Raw genomic sequence first — 22,058 nt, forward strand, 5'->3', positions numbered from 1 at the left:
TAGCAGCTCGGGCACCCGGAGTGGCGTGCACCCAGGGGGTGGGGCCCTAGCTACCCACGGGGGTGAGGTGAACGTCCCAGGGGGTGGGGCGAGCATCCCAGGGGGGAAAGGCGAGCGTCCCAGGGGTGCGCTGCCCACGGTGAGGATCCCGGGGGGCGGCACAGCAATGTCACCCCCTCGAGAATGACACCCAGGGCGGACTGCACCCACTTTGCTCCGCCTCTGAGGGAGATGACTGTCTGTAGGCGCAGTTCCATAAGTCCAGGTGGGTGGAGATGGAGATGAAGGTTGAGGACACACAAATAGCATCAGGATTCCAGAGGTGGCATCTCAGATGGAGATGAGGGGTGGGGGATGAATTGCTAACCACCCTGGCCCATCCTCCTGTTCCAGTGTGCAGGGCCGTCTTAAGCGCCCCTAGCGCCGTGGTGCGACGGATCACTCTGGCGCCCCGCCCCCACCCCGTTTCCCAGCGCGGCGGGCGCAGCGCGGCTGCCACAGGTGCTGCTGCACGACAGGCTGGCAGGCACAGCGCGGTTGCCGTGGGCGCAGCTGTGCGGCGGACCGGCCAGCCAGCGGGAGGGCGCAGCTCGCGGCACCCCCCTAGCGGGCCGGCGCCATGGTGCCCTGCGCCACCCAGCCTGGCCGTAGGGCCGGCCCTGCCAGTGCATACGGGGAACATTTAAAACAAACATTAACTGTGGGGTCGTGCACAATGGGGATCTCTCAGCCTGCCTTACCTGCCCAGTAAAGGGGATCCCAGACTTGTAGTAAGAGTCCACCTTCTCAAAGGTGATTGTGCTGAGAGTCGTAGTGATCATGGTGGAAGCCATGCCTGTCAATTCCACGCCTGCCAGATAGTCAAAGAGAGGTAGGTACATATAAGCACACATGGTGGGACTGCTCAAAGGTGAATGAATCATTTCTTTCTGGATTTCTATTTAACATGCGGCACAATTTTCTTATGCAAATATTCTTATACAAATATTGAGGCACATGGTCCGTGCCGTTTGCATGTACAAATGTCTGGTCTATATGGAACCTTTATTCTCAATAATGATGGAACTCACAGGTGGAGAATACTTTCATTTTTATAAATATTTATTATTTGTAAAGGGTATCCGTATATGAGATACAGCAGAAAAAGAAAAAGGGAAGGTGAGTAAGCGAGCTCCCATTGCCCGCTTCTGCTTTGCTTAATGAAATAATGAATAAAATAAAATACCTGTGCCTTCCTCTGCAATCTTGCCTTCCACCTTGAGGTTCATCGCATATCCCTCCCGCTTCAGATGAAAAACCTTCATTTTCACTACCTGAGAGAGGCAGCCAAGCCCATTCGCCTGCACCGGAAGACAGAGAGTTGTAGCAGCTACCAATGAGAATTGCTTCATTTCACAAAACAAGGTGTTTGAGGTCAAGACAGTCAGGTTCACACAATAGCCACTGATCTAGGCACACTCATTCATTTATATCTGTCCATTTATACCAGGCTGGCAATATTTCAAGAGGAAAAATCCAGACATTTGTTGAGCTTTCCTTGGCAATCGCCAAAAAAGTTGACGATCACTCGCTCTCTCCCCAGCTCTCCACCATCACCAAGCAGCCCACGGCAGATAGAAAACCAGGGCCAGAGCTGCCAGTGCAAGAAAAATTAATAATAATAATAATAATAATAATAATAATAATAATAATAATAATAATATAATAATAATAATAATAACCCCCCAAAACTAGGACATTTGCTTTTATTTTTTTTAAATCCCCCCAGATGGGCAAGTAGCCCCCCCCAGATACTTTCTGGACAAAAGGATCAAATGTTCTTCAAGTTTTTGAAGAGACAACAGGCACCAACAAAATGAGCAAATATATATTCCTGCAGCCATATCCACTATTTCAATCATTTTGGCTTGTTTCTCTCTTCTCCTGCTGAATTCTGTTCTGGGGTTTCTCACAGAGCCTTGGGACTCCCCTTGAGTAAATCAGGATGAATGCCAAATTATAACAGGTCACCCTGGAGGACCACGTGCCCCCCCCCGACTCCCCAACAGTGTTTTACACTTCATTTTCAGCTTCCACTTTGGGTCTCACCTCTCCACTGAACTCTTCACATATTCCTTCTGATGCTTCTCCGTAACAGCCCCCTCTGGGACTGTAATAATGCCAGCCTCCGCGTGGATTATATTTCCGGCAAACACGGATCTTCACCTGCCCAGCGACAGGCTTCCCATACGTGTACCTGTAGTCAGGAAACAGCCACAGCATCGCTTGAAAGATGACATCAATATACAGTGGTACCTTGGAAGTTGAATGGAATCTGTTCTGGAAGTCCATTTGACTTCCAAAACGTTCAGAAACCAAGGTGCGGCTTCAGATTTGCTGCAGGAAACAGCCAATCATAAGCCACAGAAGCCATGTCAGACGTTCGGGTTCCAAAGAACGTTCGCAAACAGGAACGCTTACTTCTGGGTTTGCGGCGTTTGGGAGTCAAAACATTCAAGTGGCAAGGCATCCGTGAACCAAGGTACAACTGTATAGGGAATATGAAAATGACAGCTTTTGCCACACATACGTTTCATAGGGGCTGCTCTCACTTACAGGCCACAGACGGTCACTTCTAGTTCTTCAGCCTCAAATGTTATCTCCTTGGGTGCCTTCACCAAAACTTCGTACTTGGGCAGCACTGTAAGAAGGAAAGGAACACAGGCATAAAAACAACATAATCAGCCTGAGCATAGAAAGGAGGCAAATGCGTGCACATTATACCCCACAATAGATCTTGTTTTCCCATTAGGTTTCCAGGGAAGCCCCCAAACCAGAATTCCTGAGCAGTGCTGCCAGTGTGCAAGAAAATACCCCTTCCACATGCTGTCCTTGACACCAAGTTCCCCACACCAAGTGGTTCCTCTCCTTCCTTCCTCACCGTATTCCTTCACCTCAAATAAACGTTCTGCCTTGTTCCCAGAGGCTTTCTGCACCACCACTTTGTAGGTGCCTTGCGGGGGCTCAGAGGAAAGTGGAAAAGAGAGCTGGGCCAGGCCCGTTGCCTGCTCCACGTTGGTCCACTGCAGCAAGCGGTTCCTCTTGGGGTCCTGGGAGCCACAAGAGAAGAGGGGGTCACGGAAGAAGCCGCTTGTCAGGGAATGGTCTGAAGCAGAGTGTGGGGGAGTGCATTCGCAGGCAGATCAGCTTTCCTCAGAAGAGGAGCTAGAGGGGGGAGATTCGCCCCCTCCCTTGTTTCCATTGGGCGTAGAAGCAGGGAGAAATACAGAGCAGCTTCGGCAGGAGTTACCTAGCTACAAGATAACGACCAGAGAAACAGAAGGGAGGGAACAGATAGCAGAGACGCCATTAGAGAGTGTAGGGGACCCTCCCTCCCCATGAACTAGGAGATCCAAACGTATTAGAGAACAAAGGATGCAGAGAGGAGGAGGAGGAACTTCCCGTTGGTGCCTATTGCGGAAGACAGAAGGGAGAAGATTTAGAGTAGCCAACTGCTCTCCTTGCGGAGGGATGTGGATTTTTGCTTACAACCCGATGCCTGAATAAAAAAGACTATAAAATATAAAGTGCTCATTAATTATTATCTGTGAAGTTACTGAGCAGGGAGCCGGATGCTCCACGCATGACACCGCTCAGGATGAAAGCAGGGACAGTGTCTAAGCTGCAGCTGGCCCCAAGTGGGGCCATGTTGAGCCATATCAGAGGTCAAGAAAACCTGTGGCTCCTGCAAAGGCTTCCTGGGCTATCGATATCTAGATGAAAGTTTAAACACTCTTAAGGGGGTGGGGGCATTGCTAACCAAGGATGGAAACAGACTGAGGTCTATTTGAGGAGCCATGAAAACTAATTAATTCCCTGGGAGAGGGGAAAGTGGGCAGGAAAAGATGCTCTTCTAATGTCTTCTAAGCAGTTTGCAAGGATAAAATCAAAGTATAAAATCAATTCCAAAAGCCACACATAATTTAAAATACACGCTAAAACAGTTCCATCAAAAGCACTAACAATATCCATCATGGTTCCATGTTTTAGTCTCATAAATCTGTTATGGGGTGTTAATGCATCTGCAGGAAACAGTAGCAGGGAACTCTTTGAGGAGGTTCACAATCTAACGGAACCACCTTCACCATTGGAGCCTGGTAAGGACCCCAAGATCTCCTGCAATGATTTTGCAAAGTCGCTCAGATTTGGAAAGGGGTAGACTCCACCGTGGGAACAGGGCCAGGGCGGGAGGGTGCTAGAGTCCTTTCTAGCCAAGTTGTGTGGGTTCAGTTCCAATCTGTGACCTCCGAGGGTGTCGACAGGCTGCTTGGATGAGTGAAATATTTTTAAAAAAATGATGATGATGATAATTTTGATGATGTAGGGGAGGCACAGGAGAAGGTCCTAGCCATTTCCCTCATGGGCCAAATAGTCTTTTCAGCCACACTTAATGGTCCCCCCAAAACTGCTGCCTCAGTTTTTCTTTTGAAGAACCCCACAAAGGGATTGCAGGAAGGGATGAATGTAGGCACATAACACTTGTTAGGGATGGCAAAATTAAAACCCTCAGGAGATGTGAGCGGCTTATGGGGAAGCTATGGAATGAAGCAGCCTCTGAATATTAGGAAAGGTGGTCTGTGTGGGGCAATGTAATAGCCACTCTGGTGTGATGATGAGAGGTGACCGGAGGCGGGGAATTAGACACTTACCTGGATGTAAACCAAAGGAAACTGTGGAGTAAAAAAAAGAGGGGGGTTTCAAAGACAGCATGTTACCCCTCCCAGCACCACACAAACCTGCTCCCACCTTGATTTGTTTGTTTCCAATATCTCTAAGCTCCCTCACCATAATGGCCCCAGAGCGGTTTATGCAACACTTAATAATGCAGGATACCCAGCTGAAGTCTAATTTATGCACGAAGGGGTTAATGTCATAGAGTAAACTGTCCTGCAAGGCCTAGCTAAGTTACTCCACTTCACTTTGGGAGGAAGTCTTTCTGTCCTAATGCATAGCTGCCAAGATATCCCTTTTTTAAAGGGAAATTCCCTTATGCTGAATAGGCTTCCTCGCGAGAAAAGGGAAAACTTGGCAGCTATGCCTAATGTTTCCTTGAGTCTACCATGTGAATCCTGGCCTGTAAAAAGGTGTGAGCTGGTTGCTCCAAGCTCACACTGCATGACTTTTTTTAAAAACAAAAAACAAAAAACAAAGCCATCCTTGTGTTCCTATACAAATAATTTAGGAATTTTCATCACTTTGGAAGTAGCCTGTAATAATAATAATAATTCTATTATTTGTACCCCGCCCATCTGACTGAGTTGCCCCAGCCACTCTGGGCAGCTTCCAACATATATAAAAACAAAACTGTCTATGTTTTCTGAAAGCTGTATGGAAAAACACATGAAGCTGACCTTTGAAGAGTTTGTAAGTAAACCATTTTTAAATTACCAAAAGTGTTGTCTTTTTCTGCACTAGGGGAGCTGGGAAACTTTGGACAGAACTTAGAAGGGCATATGGTATGTTAAAGCTCTAACAGCTTATATTTCCACGCCTGGAATTGTGTTGTGATTTTAAATCTCTGCAGGGGTTCCCTCATCAAAGAGTACTTGCTCCTAACCTGGATCTTTGCATCAAGGAATTCTCCTACTTGTACTCATTTTTCCTCGCCAAACAACAAATAAAACAACTCGTCAATAAAAATAGCATGGTGCTTAAAAGAAACAAAGGCCACAGGTCAAAGCATGTACATTCCAGTCAGGTGGGCAAGTCCTGTAGAGAAGGTCTTGCTCTCCCCAACTGGGGAAGAGTAAAATGCCCCCCTGGGGTATGTTGTTGTTCTAATCAAGCAATCTCTACCCTCCAGCCCTGATGTCGCCAGGCCTGGTTCTGGCAAGGACCCTACAGAAGGGGTGCGTGTGAGATGGGTGGAGAGGAGAGGTGGAAATGAGCCCAAGCATCCTTGCATCACAAAAGTCCTTCCAATGGAAACACGCAATGTTCCATAACAACAGCCACTCCTCCTCCCAACCTTTGGATGCCGTTCTTGGAGATTTAATATACTTCTCCAAACCTTGAAATTCCTCATAAACTGCTAGTCCCCACCCCCTCATGCGCATGCATGTTGCTGTTTCGAGCTTTATGAAGAACAGCACTTGCAGCCTGAACATCAGAAACAGAGGTGTGGATATGGGGGGTGCCATGTTTGTTTGTTTGTTTGTTTTGTTCATTTAACTAACTTAAGGGCAAAGTCTCCCATCCCTCTTTGTAGGCCCAAAAAGTCTGCAGGTTTACCAAATGTTCCAGAGACAAACATGGCGCACGTGATGACGAAACTCACCGTCTCGTTCAAGGGTCGGAAACCTTCGTCCACAGAGATGATGCGGAACCGAACTGTGAAAGGAAGAAGAAGAAGAAGAAGAGTTTGGATTTGATATCCCGCTTTATCACTACCCGAAGGAGTCTCAAAGCGGCTAACAATCTCCTTTCCCCTCCTCCCCCACAACAGACACCCTGTGAGGTGGGTGGGGCTGAGAGACTTCAAAGAAGTGTGACTAGCCCAAGGTCACCCAGCAGCTGCATGTGGAGGAGCGGAGACGTGAACCCGGTTCCCCAGATTACAAGTCTACCGCTCTTAACCACTACACCACACTGGCTCTCTGGAAGAAGGAGGGGAAGGATTTCCATGTGACTCTGCTACTCTGTGTGTCCTGGCTCAGGAGCAGAGCACATGGAGACGGTCCTCAGTTCAAACCCCCCCCCCCAAATCTCTGGTCAAAAGAGGAATGTTTGGCAGTTGATGCCCTGGCAAGTGTGGGATGTATCATCACTGAAGCAGTCAAACACAACATTTCCTGCTGCCTAGAGTGGACACACAGGGGAATGTTGATCCAGACAGGGAGGACTTCCTGTCATCCCTGCTCTGGAGCCTCCTTCCCCTGTGTGTGACCAGTTGGATGGGCATGACCCTAGCAGACCCTTAAAAAGGGCTAGCCACGCAACCACCTTCCTCTTTTGCTCTTTGTTCTCTCCCTCTCTTCTGGCTCTTAGCCAGCACATGGCTCATCCTTACAGAGGTTGGAAGCCACAAGATGGAAAGTCTGAGGACTTCTTTTCTCTACAAATTCTTCTTTGGCGATCACTCGTAGCCGAGTAAGATTGTCTTCCATAAACATGATTTTAACAATGGGTCCGTAAGTGACTGTGGAGGCCAATTCTGGATCCACATGTCCTTCCACAGTGGGGACATTGGTTTCCAGGTGGGAGTTGATCACGGTGTGGATTTGCCCAGCTTGCCTTCCTCTTAGCACGTTTCTCCCTTGCGTCCTGAGATCGAGTTTCTTCAAAGACCATGACACCTTTGGTAAAGGCTGTTCTCCAACTGGAGCGCTCGCAGGCCAGTGTTTCCCAGTTGTCAGTGTTTATACTACCTTTTTAAAGATTTGCCTTGAGACAGTCTTTAAACTAACTAACTGTAAGCACAAGATAAAGCCTGCCTTCAGATTACCGCTGTGAACTGAATGTAAGTAAACCTTGCTCTTACTTTTAAAGAAGACTGTCGTGTTATTATTATTTTAAGAGGAAAATATAGGGGGAAATTTACCAGGAACAATCCAGACTGGATTGCTTAACTTAAATGATTCTAACGAATCCATCAGCTTCTCCTATTTTCTTCAAAATTCCCACAGCAAGAAGGGTCCACTAAATAAAAAGTACAGTGGTACCTCGGTTTAAGTACACAATTGGTTCTGGAAGTCTGTTCTTAACCTGAAGCGCACTTAACCTGAAGTCAACTTTCCCATTGAAAGGAATGGAAAGTGGATTAATCCGTTCCAGATGGTCCGCGGAGTACTTAAACTGAAGCGTACTTAACCTGAAGCGAACTTTCCCATTGAAAGTAATGGAAAGTGGATTACTCCGTTCCAGACAGGTCCGTGGAATACTTAAACTGAAGCGTACTTAACCCAAAGTATGAGTGTAATTGGTACTGGAAGTCCGTACTTAACCTGAAGCGTACTTAACCTGAAGCAAACTTTCCCATTGAAAGTAATAGAAAGTGGATTGATCCGTTCCTGACGGGTCCGCGGAGTACTTAAACTGAAAGTACTCAAACCGAAGCGTACTTAAACCGCGGTGTGACTGTATTTGGAAAGGGGAAGCGTGATCTGTAGGGGATTCTCCCACTCTCACTGCCGCCACTGCTGCCCCTCACTTACCTTCCTGTCCTGGCTTGTAAATGGGCTTGTCTGTCTGGACGAAGACCAGGCTCTCCGGGTTCCTGACCAGCACCTGTTTCCGGCTGTGTAATGTCAGCATCCCCACCTCCACCTCCACCTCCAAGGTGGCCTCAGAGGTACCGGGAAAATTACTCCATTTGGGGACCTTGAAGAAGAGGGGGACGCGGGAAGGCAGCAGCCTTAGAGAAGAAAGATCTACATTGGCTCCCAGTATGTTTCCGAGCACAGTTCAAAGTGTTGTTGCTGACCTTTAAAGCCCTAAACGGCCTCGGTCCAGTATACCTGATGGAGCGTCTCCATCCTTCTGCCCAGACACTGAGGTCCAGTACCAAGGGCCTTCTGGCGGTTCCCTTGTTGCGAGAAGCCAAGTTGCAGGGAACCAGGCAGAGGGCCTTCTCGGTGGTGGCACCCGCCCTGTGGAACGCCCTCCCATCAGATGTCAAGGAGATAAACAGCTACCAGATTTTTAGAAGACATCTGAAGGCAGCCCTGTTTAGGGAGGCTTTTAATGTTTAATCGATTATTTTATTTTTCTGTTGGAAGCTGCCCAGAGTGGGCAGGGTATAAATAATAATAAGAATTTGGATTTGATATCCCGCTTTATCACTACCCTAAGGAGTCTCAAAGCGGCTAACAATCTCCTTTCTCTTCCTCCCCCACAACAAACACTCTGTGAGGTGAGTGAGGCTGAGAGACTTCAGAGAAGTGTGACTAGCCCAAGGTCACCCAGCAGCTGCATGTGGAGGAGCGGAGACGTGAACCCGGTTCCCCAGATTACAAGTCTACCATTCTTAACCACTACACCACACTGGTTTAGGAATGAATAAATTCATTTAAAAAAGACTCTGCCATGTTTTCTCTGCTCTTGCTGCAGCTGAGGAAGAAATAGCTTTCCTGAAGCCTTGACACCCAGCTAATTTGGAACTGGATTCAGAGAGGGATAGGTACTAATCCTTGGGTTGACGGAGAGCAGGGCAGCCAGGTTGGAAGGTTTCAGGTCCAAGGCCATGGGGTGGATCGGGATCGGTGAGGATGGGCACGGTCCTACTGAGGACGGAGTCCAAAATCCTGGAGAGCTGCTGCCAAGTCAGTTCCGAGCTGGAAGAGGCCAGTGTCCTGACTTGGGATAAGACAGCTTCCTCTGTGAGCACAACAATCCTGCTTTTCCTTGGAAAAATGCCCGGACATCTTGATCAGTAACAGAAAACAAAATGGCAAGCGAGAAAAACTCACCCGGAATGGGATGCACTGGAATGTATTCGTCTTGGACACGACATGGCTGGTGCGAGTCTCTGCTAGATATCCCAGGGTGATGTGCACCGTCACTGACTCGTTCCGGGGGCTCAAATGGACACAGATCTTCTCGGAGGTCTCTGCTTGGATGATGAAGGGGACCAGAACCAAGTACTCCCTGGGGGGAAAGGGGGACCCAGTCGGGGGAATCAGGGAATGAGGACATAGAATTATAGAATCTTAGAGTTGGAAGGGACCCCGGGGGTCCTCTAGTCCAACCCCCTGCAATACAGAATCTCATCCAAAGCCTCCATGACAGAAGAGAACAATATTATTAGAACTGTTGGAAAAGATCTGGACTATGTTGGATTAAAAGGACTGGAAAGAACTTGGAACTTTGATTAGAATGGCAGCGTTTATCGATATTCAGAACCCTCAGAATTTGAAGCATGGGGAAGCAAAAAATTTATAATTTGGCATAATATTTGGTTTAATAGATATATATTTGTATAATTTGGAATAATTGGTTTGATATGATTGATTTGTAAGTGAAAATCTAATAAAAATTGATTTATTTATTTTTAAAAATAAAGCCTCCATGACAGATGGCCATCCAATCTCTGCTTAAAAACCTCAAACACCTCTTGCTGTCAGAAAGTTCTTCCCAATGTTGAGTCGGAATCTCTTTTCTTGTAACTTGAAGCCATGGGTTCGAGTCCTACCCTCCAGAGCAGGAGAAAACAAGCCTGTTCCTTCTTCCATGTGACAGTGCTTAGGATATCTGAAGAGGGCTATCGTCTCTCCTCTCAGTCTCCACTTTTCCTACCCAGCTCCTTCAACCGTTCCTCATAAGGCTTGCTTTCTATGGTTTATTACAGGTGGCCACAACCCATGTTGTTTTGTTTAAGATGATATTTTTGACTGCCAGTCCATTATATTGGGTATTGTTTTGTTTTTCCAATTTCTCACCATCAGTATTCTGCCTGCAACTGTTCCATACATGAGCAATATTTTCTCAGATATTTTCTGGCAGTCTTTAATGGTAGAATACATGCAACTGGCAAAAACAACAGGTAGAATAAGAGGTCAGATGAAACAAGTAGTCAATAAGGAATGGGGAGCCTTCAAAGAATATTTGAAAAACAATAACGTAAAAGAAACTCCATTGGCAGAACTAGACTGTGCCTTGTTAAATAAATTGCTAAATATAGGATTAAAGGATGGAAATATGTAACGTATATACTGTACAAACTGCAAAAATATTAAGAAAAAAGATAAAATACAGCAAGTTTAATTGGAAGGTTTTTCTTTTAGATTTTGATAAACAGAGTATAATTTAGAAAACTATAGAACAATGTGTTTTTATGTTTGTCTTTAGATTTGTGTTATTATGAGGCGAATTTTATGTTGGTAGGTGTGTAATATGTATATGTGTAATATGTGTCTGTTGTATAAATTTTAAACAATAAAGATATATTCAAAAATAAATAAAAAATAAGATGATATTTTTATGTCCTTTCCAAAATAATAGAAATGCAATACCATGCAGAGTAGCGCCAAACAGAAAAGGTACAATTTGGTCCCTTTCCAACTCTACAATTCCATGGTTCTAATCTATACAATTAAGCGGATTTTATTTCAACTAGTTTGTGGAAAGGGCAAGGAGAGAAGGAGAAGGGGAAGGTGTCCAGGCAAGTGGCTTACGGTACTGCGCTAGGTGCCGAGGTGTCCCCCGGAAGAAGGAACAGCAGGAGGAGAAAGGCGCTGGGTCCTCCGAGGATCTGGCCCTTCCACATCATTCAGCCGTGGGCAAGCGAGGTGGTGGTGGTGGAGGCTGGCTCTTGGCTGCTGCTGCTGCTCCCACATCGACCTTCACACTGGCTCTCTTTGCAAGGCAGAGGAGATAACAGGCCAGGGGGCTGGGACTGTGCTGGAGCAATGGAGAAGGGAAGCTGCAACAGCCCACAGAAGGTGCCTTTGCCAAGCAAACAGAGTAAAGAGGTCACTAGCAGGGTCTCCTATGCAAGGCAATGGCCTGCATTTCAGCCGGGTGCTGGGAAGCTACGCCAAGTGCCAGGAAGAAGGCTTATTTGGTGCCAGGTTCTCATGGAATTGTTGAGTTGGGAGAGACCAAAAGGCTCATCCGGTCCATTTATTACCACAGTGGAACCTCGGTTTTCAAGCATCTCGGGAGCCAAACGTTTCGGAACCCGAACGCCAAAAACCCGGAAGTAATTGCTTCCATTTTCAAACGCGCCTCGGAAGTCAAACGGCTTCCAAAGCGTGTTTTTCCATTTTCTCAGTGAAAATTGGCGACAGCCCTTTGTGTCTTGGTTGGTCAACATTTCAGAATTTGAACGGTCTTCTAGAATGGATTATGTTTGACAACCGAGGTTCCACTGTATTATTATTATTATTATTATTATTATTATTACTATTTATTTTGACAAAGCAATAATAATAAATTTTAAAAAATTAAAATGTACGCCCCCACCCCCGAGACCATTCCATTGTAACTATCCAACCTCCCAAAATTTCAGCACCTCTTGCGATGGTTTGACCCCTTTCCGTTTTAACAGTACCAAATTCTACAAATACCTTCCGCAAAATAATTTATCTTGAATATGCCCCATCTTACCTTAATACCGTAGCACATGCTAATTTCTCATGAGTAGCCAAATCCCACACCTCTTTATACCATTCTTCCGTTTTATATTCACTTTCCGCTTCCTAGCTATAATAACTCGTGCAGCTGTCAATAAATTTGTGAGCTAGCCTGCGAACCTTCCACTCCATTGTAAATTGATAATAATGCTACCTTTTGGTAAGCTTTAACCCAGTGCATCTAGCCCATTTTTATGCGTTTCAAGCACTCTATTTCTCCAAATATCTGGCACAGTGCAACGAGGAAATTTATGCAGTACCAGACTCCCTCCATCATCGACCTCACCCTGAAATTGGGCTATTTGCAGTAAGGAAAGTGGTGGAGGAAATACACCGGGAAATGTGGGGCAACCATTGCTTGACTCAACATTGTATTGCCTTCTCACAAGGAAGTGAACGTGAATGCTCAATAAACAGGTTGTACGGAAGCAGCTCTCCTCTTAAGGTGTTCAATGACTCTTTTGTGAGGGCCTTTTCGCCCTCTTCCAGGATGGACACTGAAGCAAGGAAGCGTAAGCGTCAGAGTTTAGCTGAGAAAGTCCACTGGGATCTGCTCTTCCCTCTACCCCATCCCATGGAGGAGTATAGGTCACTTCTAGAGAGTATATACTGAGCTGGTTACATAATCTGTGGAACTCACTCCCACAGGAGGCAGTGGTGGTCACTTACCTAGGCAGTTTCAGACGAGATTAAACGTTTTGTGGAGAAGAGAGCTATTGATAATTACTAAGGGGAACTGAGGGGAGAGAGACTTTATGCTGGTCATCAGGCAATGGCTTTTCCACCTGCCTTGCCCCCCCCCCAGCCCAGGGAGCATTTCCCAGACTATGACTTTGAGAACAGCAGAAACAGCTGTAGGTGGGTTCCTACAAGGCAAGACACAGTGATAACAGCAAGAACCTTTATTGAACTACATAACTGGGAAACAGGGGCAAAGCAACTGTTTATATACAATCCTGAAAGCCTGGGCCACTCCCACTCCCAACGTGATTGGTTGTCTAAACTTCCAAGCTGCGAATCACAACTCAGAGTTCAAGGGCCAATGGCAGAGGCCCAAATCCTGAAATGTTCTGTGATTGGACATCGTGTGTCCAAGCAGAACACAGGAGCTCAGAATCCTTAGTCCAGACTCAGGCTCAGGCAAACACAGACCAGTGGATACATAACACTCAACACCTTCCCTCGCCTTATCAAATAGAGCAAAGCCCGCAGAGCTTGCCTGAGCTGCTGCGATTCCTGAACTGAAGGGGGTTGGACTGGATGAACTTTTAGGTCCCTTCCAGCTGCACAATTTCACAGTTCTGCGGTGCCATTTCTCAGTCGAGCAGGGCCTGCACTTCACGCGAGGGCAGTGGCGATGGTCACAGAGGCCGGTAGGGAGCAAGGCAGCGGCAAAAAGGGCTGTGCAATGTTAGACCTCTACACCCAGTTTGAAGTGGCATGAATTTATTTTATTTTTAATGTATAAAACGCCCACAGATAAACATGCCCTCTGAACAACTTCCGGGGGCTGAGGAGCAGTTGGCAAGCCTCCCTCCAAAGACGAGACAGTTGACATAGACATAGCTGCTTCCAGGAAAAAGCAGGCAAATAAAAGAATTGTTTGCACAATTTCCTCCGGGAGGTAACTCAGCCTTCACCTGCTGTCTGGATACAGCCCAAGGAACAAAAGGGCAAACAAATATGAATGGGGCACATTTTGATTGAGGTTCTCATGAGGAAATAGTGTAATCATTTACCCAGCCTGCCTTACCCTCCTTGCAAGGCCCTGAGGCATTGTGTCCCAAACAAGTCACCATGCTCAGCCACAGTGAGAATAGGGACTGTATATTATTCACCTTACTATATGCTTGTGAAACATGGACCACTTATAAACGCCATCTCCAACTCCTCAAAAGATTCCATCAACGGTGTCTCAAAAAATTTGTAAACATAACTTGGGAAGACAGGCGAACTAATATCAGTGTACTGGAAGAAGCAAAGATCACCAGTGCATAAATGCCAAGTCTCCCGTTTTTCGTGGGAAACCCCCGTATTTTAAACCGTTTCCTGCTGGCAGCCCGGATTGGAAAAAATCCTGTAAATCCCCCGGATTTCCTACCTGCCGGGGAGGCTCCATTTTGGGTGCCGACACTGGTGCCGCCCTATTTCCGGTGCCCAGACATGGGTTGCGCGGCACCAGAAGTCGCTTCTATGCGCAGAAGCGACTTCCGGTTCCGCTCCACCCATGCCTGGGCACCGAAAATCGGGCAGAGTGGCACCGGAAGTTGCTTCTACGCATCTCCAGACATGCGTAGAAGCAACTTCCAGTTCCGTGCTGCTGCTGATCCCACATTTTTCAGCGGGAAACTTGGCAGCTATGCACCAGTGTTGAAGCAATGATTCTTCAACATCAACTTCGTTGGACTGGTCATGTTGTGCGGATGCCTGATGATCGTCTTCCAAAGCAACTACTCTATTCCGAACTTAAAAATGGAAAGCGTAATGCTGGTGGTCAACAAAAGAGGTTTAAAGACTGCCTCAAGGCAAATCTTTAAAAATGTAGTATAAACACTGAGCGCTCCAGTTGGAGAACAGTCTTTACCAAAGGTGTCATGGGCTTTGAAGAAACTCGATCTCAGGACGCAAGGGAGAAACGTGCTAAGAGGAAGGCACGCTTGGCAAATCCAAAATAAAAAAATTCCTTCAATGAGCTTTCGTGTGCATGCACACTTCTTCAGATACACTAGAAACAGAAGTGTCTCTTTCCAGTCTGAGAAGTTGCTGAATTGGAAATCATTACCAAGCTTAAAACCATGGAAGCACCTGGCATGAATAGAGACATCGGATTCTTATCTCATTATGCATGATCAAGCTTTCTTTAGCACCTCTGCCCAGGACTAATTGCAGCCATCAGCAGCCATTAACAGCCATCTCAGCCCAGGACTAATTGCAGCCATCAGCAGCCATTAACAGCCATCTACAGGTTTACCACTCCCATCAGCCCATCACCCATTCCCACCCACCCCCACCACCCTCTGTATATATATAGGGTCTGACACTTCTGTTTCTAGTGTATCTGAAGAAGTGTGCATGCACACGAAAGCTCATACCAAAATATAAACTTAGTTGGTCTTTAAGGTGCTACTGAAGGAATTTTTTTATTTTGCTTCGACTCAGACCAACACGGCTACCTACCTGTAACTTGGCAAATCCACACCATGATCAACTCCCGCCTGGAATCCAATGTCCCCACTTTGGAAGGACGTGTAGATCCAGAACTGGCCTCCACAGTCACTTACAGACTCACTGTTAAAACTGTGTTTATGGAAGACAATCTTACTCAGCTACAAGTGATCGCCAAAGAAGAAGACATATGTTTACTGCAAAGGAATTCCAAGAGAGTTAAGAGGATTTATTTTCTACTACTGTGTTTGGTCGCCTAACTGTCTTGCCATTTATCAGTACCAGATCTCTCTAGGTGGGCCGAAGCGATTCAGGACAATCTCTGGCTGTCTCCACTCAATCTGGTTCAAGCCCAGATTTCCCCAAATGGATGCAATTTCGTTCAGGATCACCATTTGGGCTGGGTCTGGTGCACAGCTTTACTTAACACAGAAAGATGGGGTGTATTTCACTGGCAAGCTTTGATTTTAGCCTAAATAGCATAGATATTGCACCATAGTTTTGTTCCCATTATAATCTCTCTCATTGACATTGTTAATATCAGTACCTGCCCATTTCTTCCCATAGCCAGGGGGGCAGCTGCTCCCCCCCCAAAAAAAAAATCAAATCAATAAATAAAAGTACTTAACTAAAAGTTGAAATAATCAGAATATTTGAAATTGAAATGCTTGCTGAGTTACCACAATCCCCCTCCCTGGCAAGAATTCCCCTAGAAAAAGGCAGTGCTTGCTTTTATTACACGTATTAGAATTTTGAAGTGTCAGGCATAGCTCTAGTGGCTTTAGCTCAAACGTAGCAGAGTTTTCTTGCACAGCGCAGAAGCTAGTTGAGGTGGAGATGACTAGTCGGCTAGACGCAGAATAACTATTTACAGGATTTATTAAAAGAAAATAAAACCAGCAGAGTTTCTGCATACAAAGCAAAGCAAAATAAATCCTTACTCTCTCTCTCTCTCTCTCTCTCTCTCTCTCTCTCTCTCTCTCTCTCTCTCTCCAACCATACGCAGCACTCCTACTCCTAACAACCAACAAGGAACAACTGTGCTAGCATTCCTGGATAACAGAGTTCAGTGCTGGTCATTAACCAATCAGAGAGTAGTTTCCAGGCCAAGCAGACCTTGGCTTCCTGCCAAGGGTAAATTGACAGTGCCTTGAGTTAATTGTATGAAGCAAGAATCTGTAAGTTTCCCATGAGAACTAATTATCAGAAACCGAACAGTTTCATCCTTGTTGAAATGTGTGGGCCATTCTCTACAGAACGCCAGAATTTAGGATACTACAGCAGTGGGTCTAACTGGCCATCTCTCTTGCTCAGCCATGTGCCAATTGTACCACAGAGCAGTCATTCAGGACCTAGCAGAGTGTAAAGCAGGGGTCGGCAACCTAAGGCCCGTGGGCCACAAGCGGCCCACAGGGGTTGTTTAACTGGCCCACGAGCTGCCCCTGAACCGAGCCGCCCGCTTGGCGAGTCCTCGTGCGCTGTGCTAAACCGGCGCAGCGCGGCATGTGGACTCGCTTCCGCGGTGCCGAAAATCGCGTGTCCACAGATGCAGACGCCGGAAGTCGTGTTTGCGCAGATGCAGACGCCGGAAATCGCAGGCACACGCGCTCACCCGCACAATCCACCCCACAGAGGGATCTCCACTGGAGTGAAGCGGCCTAGGCAAGGTAAACCTTGCTGACTCCTGGTGTAAAGACCCGGCTAAGGTCAACGGTGCCATGGGCTTTGCTTACTGAGTGTGCACAGAAAAACTGCACTGGAAATTGAGAAGGAAGTGTTGAAAAAGTTTCTCTTTTGTTTATTTAACTTCTTAAGTTTCAAATGACTGAAAATTTTGACAGTTCCCCCCCCCTCGAGCACTTGGGGTCAAAATAAAGTAATTTAAAATAACTGTTGTTGAGAAAATAAATAATCCTGGCTCTGTCCCTAAGGTCCCAGGATGGGTTACAACATTGAAACACAGTCTGAAAACAGTTTAAAGCTAACTTACCATCGCAAAGATAAGATGGGTCCTGGAATTATACTCCTCGAGTGTCAAAAGCAGGAGGCAGTAATCCTTCTGAATACTGGTTGCTGAAAACTGCAAGAGAGGAGAGGGCTCTTGTGCTCGGATCCTGCTTGCTGGTTTCCTACAGGCATCTGGGTTCATGGGCATAGCCAGGATTATGATGGGGGTGGGCAGGATATATGTGGGGGGGGGCAGGACACCCACCTGGCACCATTCTCTGTCTGGCTCCGTCTAGCAGATTCAGAATGAAATGTCTCAAGAACAGCTGTTCTAAATTATTTTCTTTTCGTCCCAAGTGCTCAGAAAAACCTGTCAAAAACTTTTTTTTACAATTTCTACTTAAGTTTATTTATTTATTTACTTGGAATTTTTTTGGGGGGGGGGTGGAGAAACTGTCCCCCCTGCTCCTCCCCACCCATGTCTAGATCAGAAGAGAAAGTGAAGGGGGTCAATTCTCTCTAGAGAGTTCAATAACAGGTGCTCAGCTAGAACGAGGCAGTGTGGTGTAGTGGTTAGCCTGCCGGTCTAAGGCCTGGTAGACCAGGGTTCAAATTTCCACTCCACCATGAAGCTCACTGGGTGATTCTGGGCCTGTCGCTATGGCTCTCTGCCTATACCACCTCGAAGGGTCGTTGTGGGGAATTGCAGTTCTTCTAAGGAAAATATGCAACTTGTCCCTCTGGTCAGCCCCTACATCAGTGGACTGGAAAGTAATCAATGTAGCAGCAATTTTTTTTATAAAAGGGATCCAGGGGAGATGCAATCCTTTCGAAGGCCAGTTGCTGGAAACCCCAGGAGAGTGTCTTGTGCCCGCCCCCGGACATTCAAAAGCATAGCTGCTTCCAACTATCGAAACAAAATTAAAAAATTCATTCCAGTAACACCTTAGAGACCAACTAAGTTTGTCATTGGTATGAGCTTTCGTCCATTCCAGTTAGCAGCCACCGGTAGCCCTCTCCCCCATGGATTTGTCGGACCCTCTTTTCAAAGCTATCCAAGCTGCTTCTTGTGGCAGGGAGTTCCACAGTTTAAGGTGTTAAAAAAAAAGTAAAGGACCCCCGCTGTGCGGCATGAAGAAGTTTTAACTGTGGGCTGCGGAGTGAGGAGTGGGAGGGGAAGTGCCTTTTGGAATACTCCGCTACAAATGCTAGTTATGGCTTTAACGCGTGGCGAATTGAGCTCTGCCTTTTTAAAGAATATATACAGTGTGTGTGTATATATTAAGCTATATATACAGTATAAACACCCTCGCTTAGCATCTCAGGGTTAAAGGAAGAAAGGCGGGCTTCCTAGACAGGCAGCAGCCGGGGTGAGCGCGAGTGTGGGTGCGTACGCCTTTGAAAAAACACTTTCGCTTCCGGCTCGGCCCCCGCGTGGGAAAGGAGCGTCGGATTTTCCCACGCGTGGCTGCGCTAGCCCCGCCCCATTCCCCGGGAGCGCCCGGTGAGTGCAAAGGGCATTTGGGGGGGCAGGGGAAGCCCCCCAAGTCAAAGAAAGGGGGGCTTGGGGAAAGGGGGGGAGCCGAGGAATGGAGGACAAAGGCTAGGGAAGGAAGGGGAATGATTTCCGGTCCAAGGGCGGGGAGGGGGGTGGCCGGAATTGGAAATTCCTACCGAGCACCCATAATTTTTTTTGGGGGGGGTGTCTTTCTATGCTCCTCGCTGCAGAGCAAAGCAGCCCCCACCCCACTCAGGATATTCCTCCCACTCCAGACCAGAAGCAGGATTGCATTGCAAAGCTGCTTCTATACCGAGTCGGATCCTTGGGTCCACCCAGCTCAATACTGTCTGCACAGGCCGGCAGCGGTCCTCCCCGGGTGGCAGGGGGGCGGGTCTCTCTCCCTGGAGATGCCTGGGATTGACAGCGGGACTTCGTGCAACTGCTCCGCGTAGGATGCTGCCATATAGTGAATCAGGCAATTCGTCTGTCTAGCCCAATGCTGCCCGCACTGGCTGGCAGCGCCTCTCCAGGGTTTGCAGGCAGGGGGCCATCTCCAGGCCTGCCTGTTTCCAGCTGTTGGCAATCGCAGGGGCTGTTTGGGTTGGCCTACCCCCCCCCCCCGGCCTTTGCTAGGCTCTGCAGTTCAGCAGACACACGACTCACAGGGATGAATGAATACGGTCCTCTGGTGAACAGAACCCTGCGCAGGAAGGTTGCAGCGTAATTGAGACGTTTCCATTCAGAGAAAAAGGCAAGTAAGAGGCGGCAGGAAGCTTATGAAGCCACACAGGGCATGGAGAAAGTGGGGCAGAGCAAGGATTTTCCTCTGTCTCTTGTAATGCAAGAATGTGTAATCTTCCTTTATGGTCCAAGGCAGCAATGTTTCTGGGTACCAGTTGCCTGAAGCCACAGGAGGGGAGAGGGCTCTTATGCTCGGATCCTGCCGGTGGTTCTCCCACAGGCACCCGCTGTGAGAACAGGATGTTGGACTAAATGGACCATTGGCCTCATCCTGCAAACTCTTACTATGTTCTTCTTTGTTGTTGTTTAGTCGTGTCCGACTCTTCGTGACCCCATGGACCAGAGCACGCCAGGCACTGAAACTGCAGATTATAAATCTGTAAATGAATGGTAGTTTCCTTTAAAAATATATGTGCCACCCTTCAATAATGAGCTTTTCCCACACCAGGTGTAAACTTTTTGTTCAGATTCAACTAATGTTTACTCGGTGTAGACCCACTGAAATTAAGGGATTGAAGTTGGTCATGATTAATCAATTCAAGGGATGCAAAAGTTAGTTGAATGCAAGCCAGATTATACTACTGCTTCTTTATTAGTTTATATATGTATATGTATTAGTTTGGGTGTGGGTGTGGGTGTATATACAGTGGTACCTCGACTTCTGAATGCCTCGACTTACGAAGGTTTCGACTAACGAAGTCGGCAACCCCGGAAGTATTTTCGCTGCGCGTGTGGTCTGCGCATGCTCAAAGCGCAAAATCGCGCTTCGTGCATGTGCAAAATGGATGCTTCGACATCCAAAGGTTTCGACTTACGAAGAGCGCCATGGAATGGATCACCTTCATAAGTCGAGGTACCACTGTATAAAGTTTACATAAACTAGCCCAGGAATATGGTGGAATGGCTGTATGAAAACATGGGTTTCATATTAAACAAATGTAAGGTTTAGATGCAACACCAGAGAGCCCTTTTTCAGAATGCAAAGATATATGCAGGTGACGAATATTGTTCCTGGCATCGCTGAAATCACTGGATGGAAGAATGTTTTTAGCAGCACCCGAACTTCGGAACTCCCTGCCTCTTGACATCAGGCAGGAGCCTTCACTGTACTTCTTTCGGCACCTGCTGAAAACATGTCCATTTAGGCGAGCCTTTTCAGACCTGCAGTGTGTGGATGTCTGTTTTTTAACCTGCTTTCAGCTTATGGTTGGTTTTAATCATTACTTCCTGAACGTTTTAGATACTGTAGTTGCCTTTAATGGTGTTGTTTAGTCGTTTAGTCGTGTCCGACTCTTCGTGACCCCATGGACCATAGCACGCCAGGCACTCCTGTCTTGCACTGCCTCCCGCAGTTTGGTCAAACTCATGTTCGTAGCTTCGAGAACACTGTCCAACCATCTCGTCCTCTGTCGTCCCCTTCTCCTAGTGCCCTCCATCTTTCTCAACATCAGGGTCTTTTCCAAGGATTCTTCTCTTCTCATGAGGTGGCCAAAGTATTGGAGCCTCAGCTTCACAATCTGTCCTTCAAGTGAGCACTCGGCTCTGATTTCCTTAAGAATGGATAGATTTGATCTTCTTGCAGTCTATGGGACTCTCAAGAGTCTCCTCCAGCACCATAATTCAAAAGCATCAATTCTTCGGCGATCAGCCTTCTTTATGGTCCAGCTCTCACTTCCATACATGTTCCTTTAATGGTAACAATTGTTTTATTCTTTTCGTAAGCTGCTACATTCTTTCGCCCTGATTCCTGCAAAGCAAGGGGTTGAATGTCTCTTCCAGCTCTGCAGTTCTACAATACGAACACCTCTGCCTGTATGTTCTGCATCTGGTGAGAACTGCATGCTTTTTTCTTTCAGCTTCCTGTTTCCTTCAAGGAGGTGGCTGTTCAATTCACCAAGGAGCAGGACAAGGAAGAAACAGAGTGGGCTCTGTTGAGTCCAGGCCGAAGAACTCTCTGTACAGGGGAGTCATGCTGGAGAATGATGGGGATGTGGACTCTCTAGGTAAGAACCCCCTTTTCCCCACTTCCGATAGATCAAAACAGCCTTCCTCCATGTTGGATGTTTTGGACTACAACTCCCATCATTCCTGATCGCCAGCCGGGCTGTAGTCCAAAACATCCAGACAGCACCCATGTTTGGGTACCCTGATTTAGAGAATTCCTGCTTTTATCTCTTTTTTTTCCCCTCCGAGAAAGTGTACATTATTCTCTCTCTCCTCTTTTAATCTCCAGCGACAGGGAAAAAAAGGAAAGCGTTTCTTCACACACTGCATAGTTAAACTGCGGAACTCGCTTCCGCAGGAGGCAGTGATGCCCACCAACACAGATAGCCTTAAAAGAGAATGAGAGAAATTCACGGGGAAGAGGGCAGGCTCTCAATGCCTACTTAGCCAACAATGCTAGACTCCAGTCTGATACTGGTGAACTGGGAGAATAAAGATATGATACCCTTTGATCAATGACTGCTTACAGACTTGGTTTGGATAAATGGGACAACAGATGGAATGGGTTTATGCAGAATGTCAGGCTGTTAACATCTACGTAAGTATTAGGATAATAACACTATATCAGTCTATATATGAACGTATGGGAA

General features: G+C 46.9%; 2 protein-coding genes across 9 annotated transcripts in view; one reads left to right on the forward strand and one right to left on the reverse strand.

Annotated features, from left to right (window-relative positions):
• Nucleotides 1-11,369, reverse strand: part of LOC118081112 (alpha-2-macroglobulin-like) — a 54,625-nt gene extending 43,256 nt beyond the window's left edge. The window contains exons 1-10 of one of the 2 annotated variants that reach the window (XM_035107300.2): nucleotides 11,151-11,369; nucleotides 9,447-9,624; nucleotides 8,193-8,358; nucleotides 6,317-6,369; nucleotides 4,689-4,709; nucleotides 2,921-3,089; nucleotides 2,596-2,680; nucleotides 2,089-2,236; nucleotides 1,226-1,340; nucleotides 741-850 (exon numbers count right to left, since the gene is read on the reverse strand). In XM_035107300.2, coding sequence (XP_034963191.2) covers nucleotides 741-850; nucleotides 1,226-1,340; nucleotides 2,089-2,236; nucleotides 2,596-2,680; nucleotides 2,921-3,089; nucleotides 4,689-4,709; nucleotides 6,317-6,369; nucleotides 8,193-8,358; nucleotides 9,447-9,624; nucleotides 11,151-11,245 — 1,140 coding nt within the window. In that variant the 5' untranslated portion in view covers nucleotides 11,246-11,369. Of the gene's footprint in view, nucleotides 1-740; nucleotides 851-1,225; nucleotides 1,341-2,088; nucleotides 2,237-2,595; nucleotides 2,681-2,920; nucleotides 3,090-4,688; nucleotides 4,710-6,316; nucleotides 6,370-8,192; nucleotides 8,393-9,446; nucleotides 9,625-11,150 lie in introns of those variants that run through there. The other variant, XM_035107301.2, reaches the window with a different exon arrangement.
• A 7,219-nt stretch (nucleotides 11,370-18,588) lies between these two features.
• The window catches only part of LOC118081131 (uncharacterized), a 28,948-nt gene continuing 25,478 nt past the window's right edge, over nucleotides 18,589-22,058 (forward strand). For 3 of the 7 annotated variants that reach the window (XM_060268991.1, XM_060268994.1, XM_060268997.1), the window contains exons 1-2: nucleotides 18,801-19,474; nucleotides 21,321-21,467. In XM_060268991.1, the coding sequence (XP_060124974.1) occupies nucleotides 21,434-21,467 (34 nt within the window). In that variant the 5' untranslated portion in view covers nucleotides 18,801-19,474; nucleotides 21,321-21,433. Of the gene's footprint in view, nucleotides 18,727-18,798; nucleotides 19,475-21,320; nucleotides 21,468-22,058 lie in introns of those variants that run through there. The other 4 variants (XM_060268993.1, XM_060269007.1, XM_060269003.1 and 1 more) reach the window with 4 other exon arrangements.

The sequence above is a fragment of the Zootoca vivipara genome, chromosome 2, assembly GCF_963506605.1.
Source record: "Zootoca vivipara chromosome 2, rZooViv1.1, whole genome shotgun sequence".
NCBI classification, from domain to species: domain Eukaryota; kingdom Metazoa; phylum Chordata; class Lepidosauria; order Squamata; family Lacertidae; genus Zootoca; species Zootoca vivipara.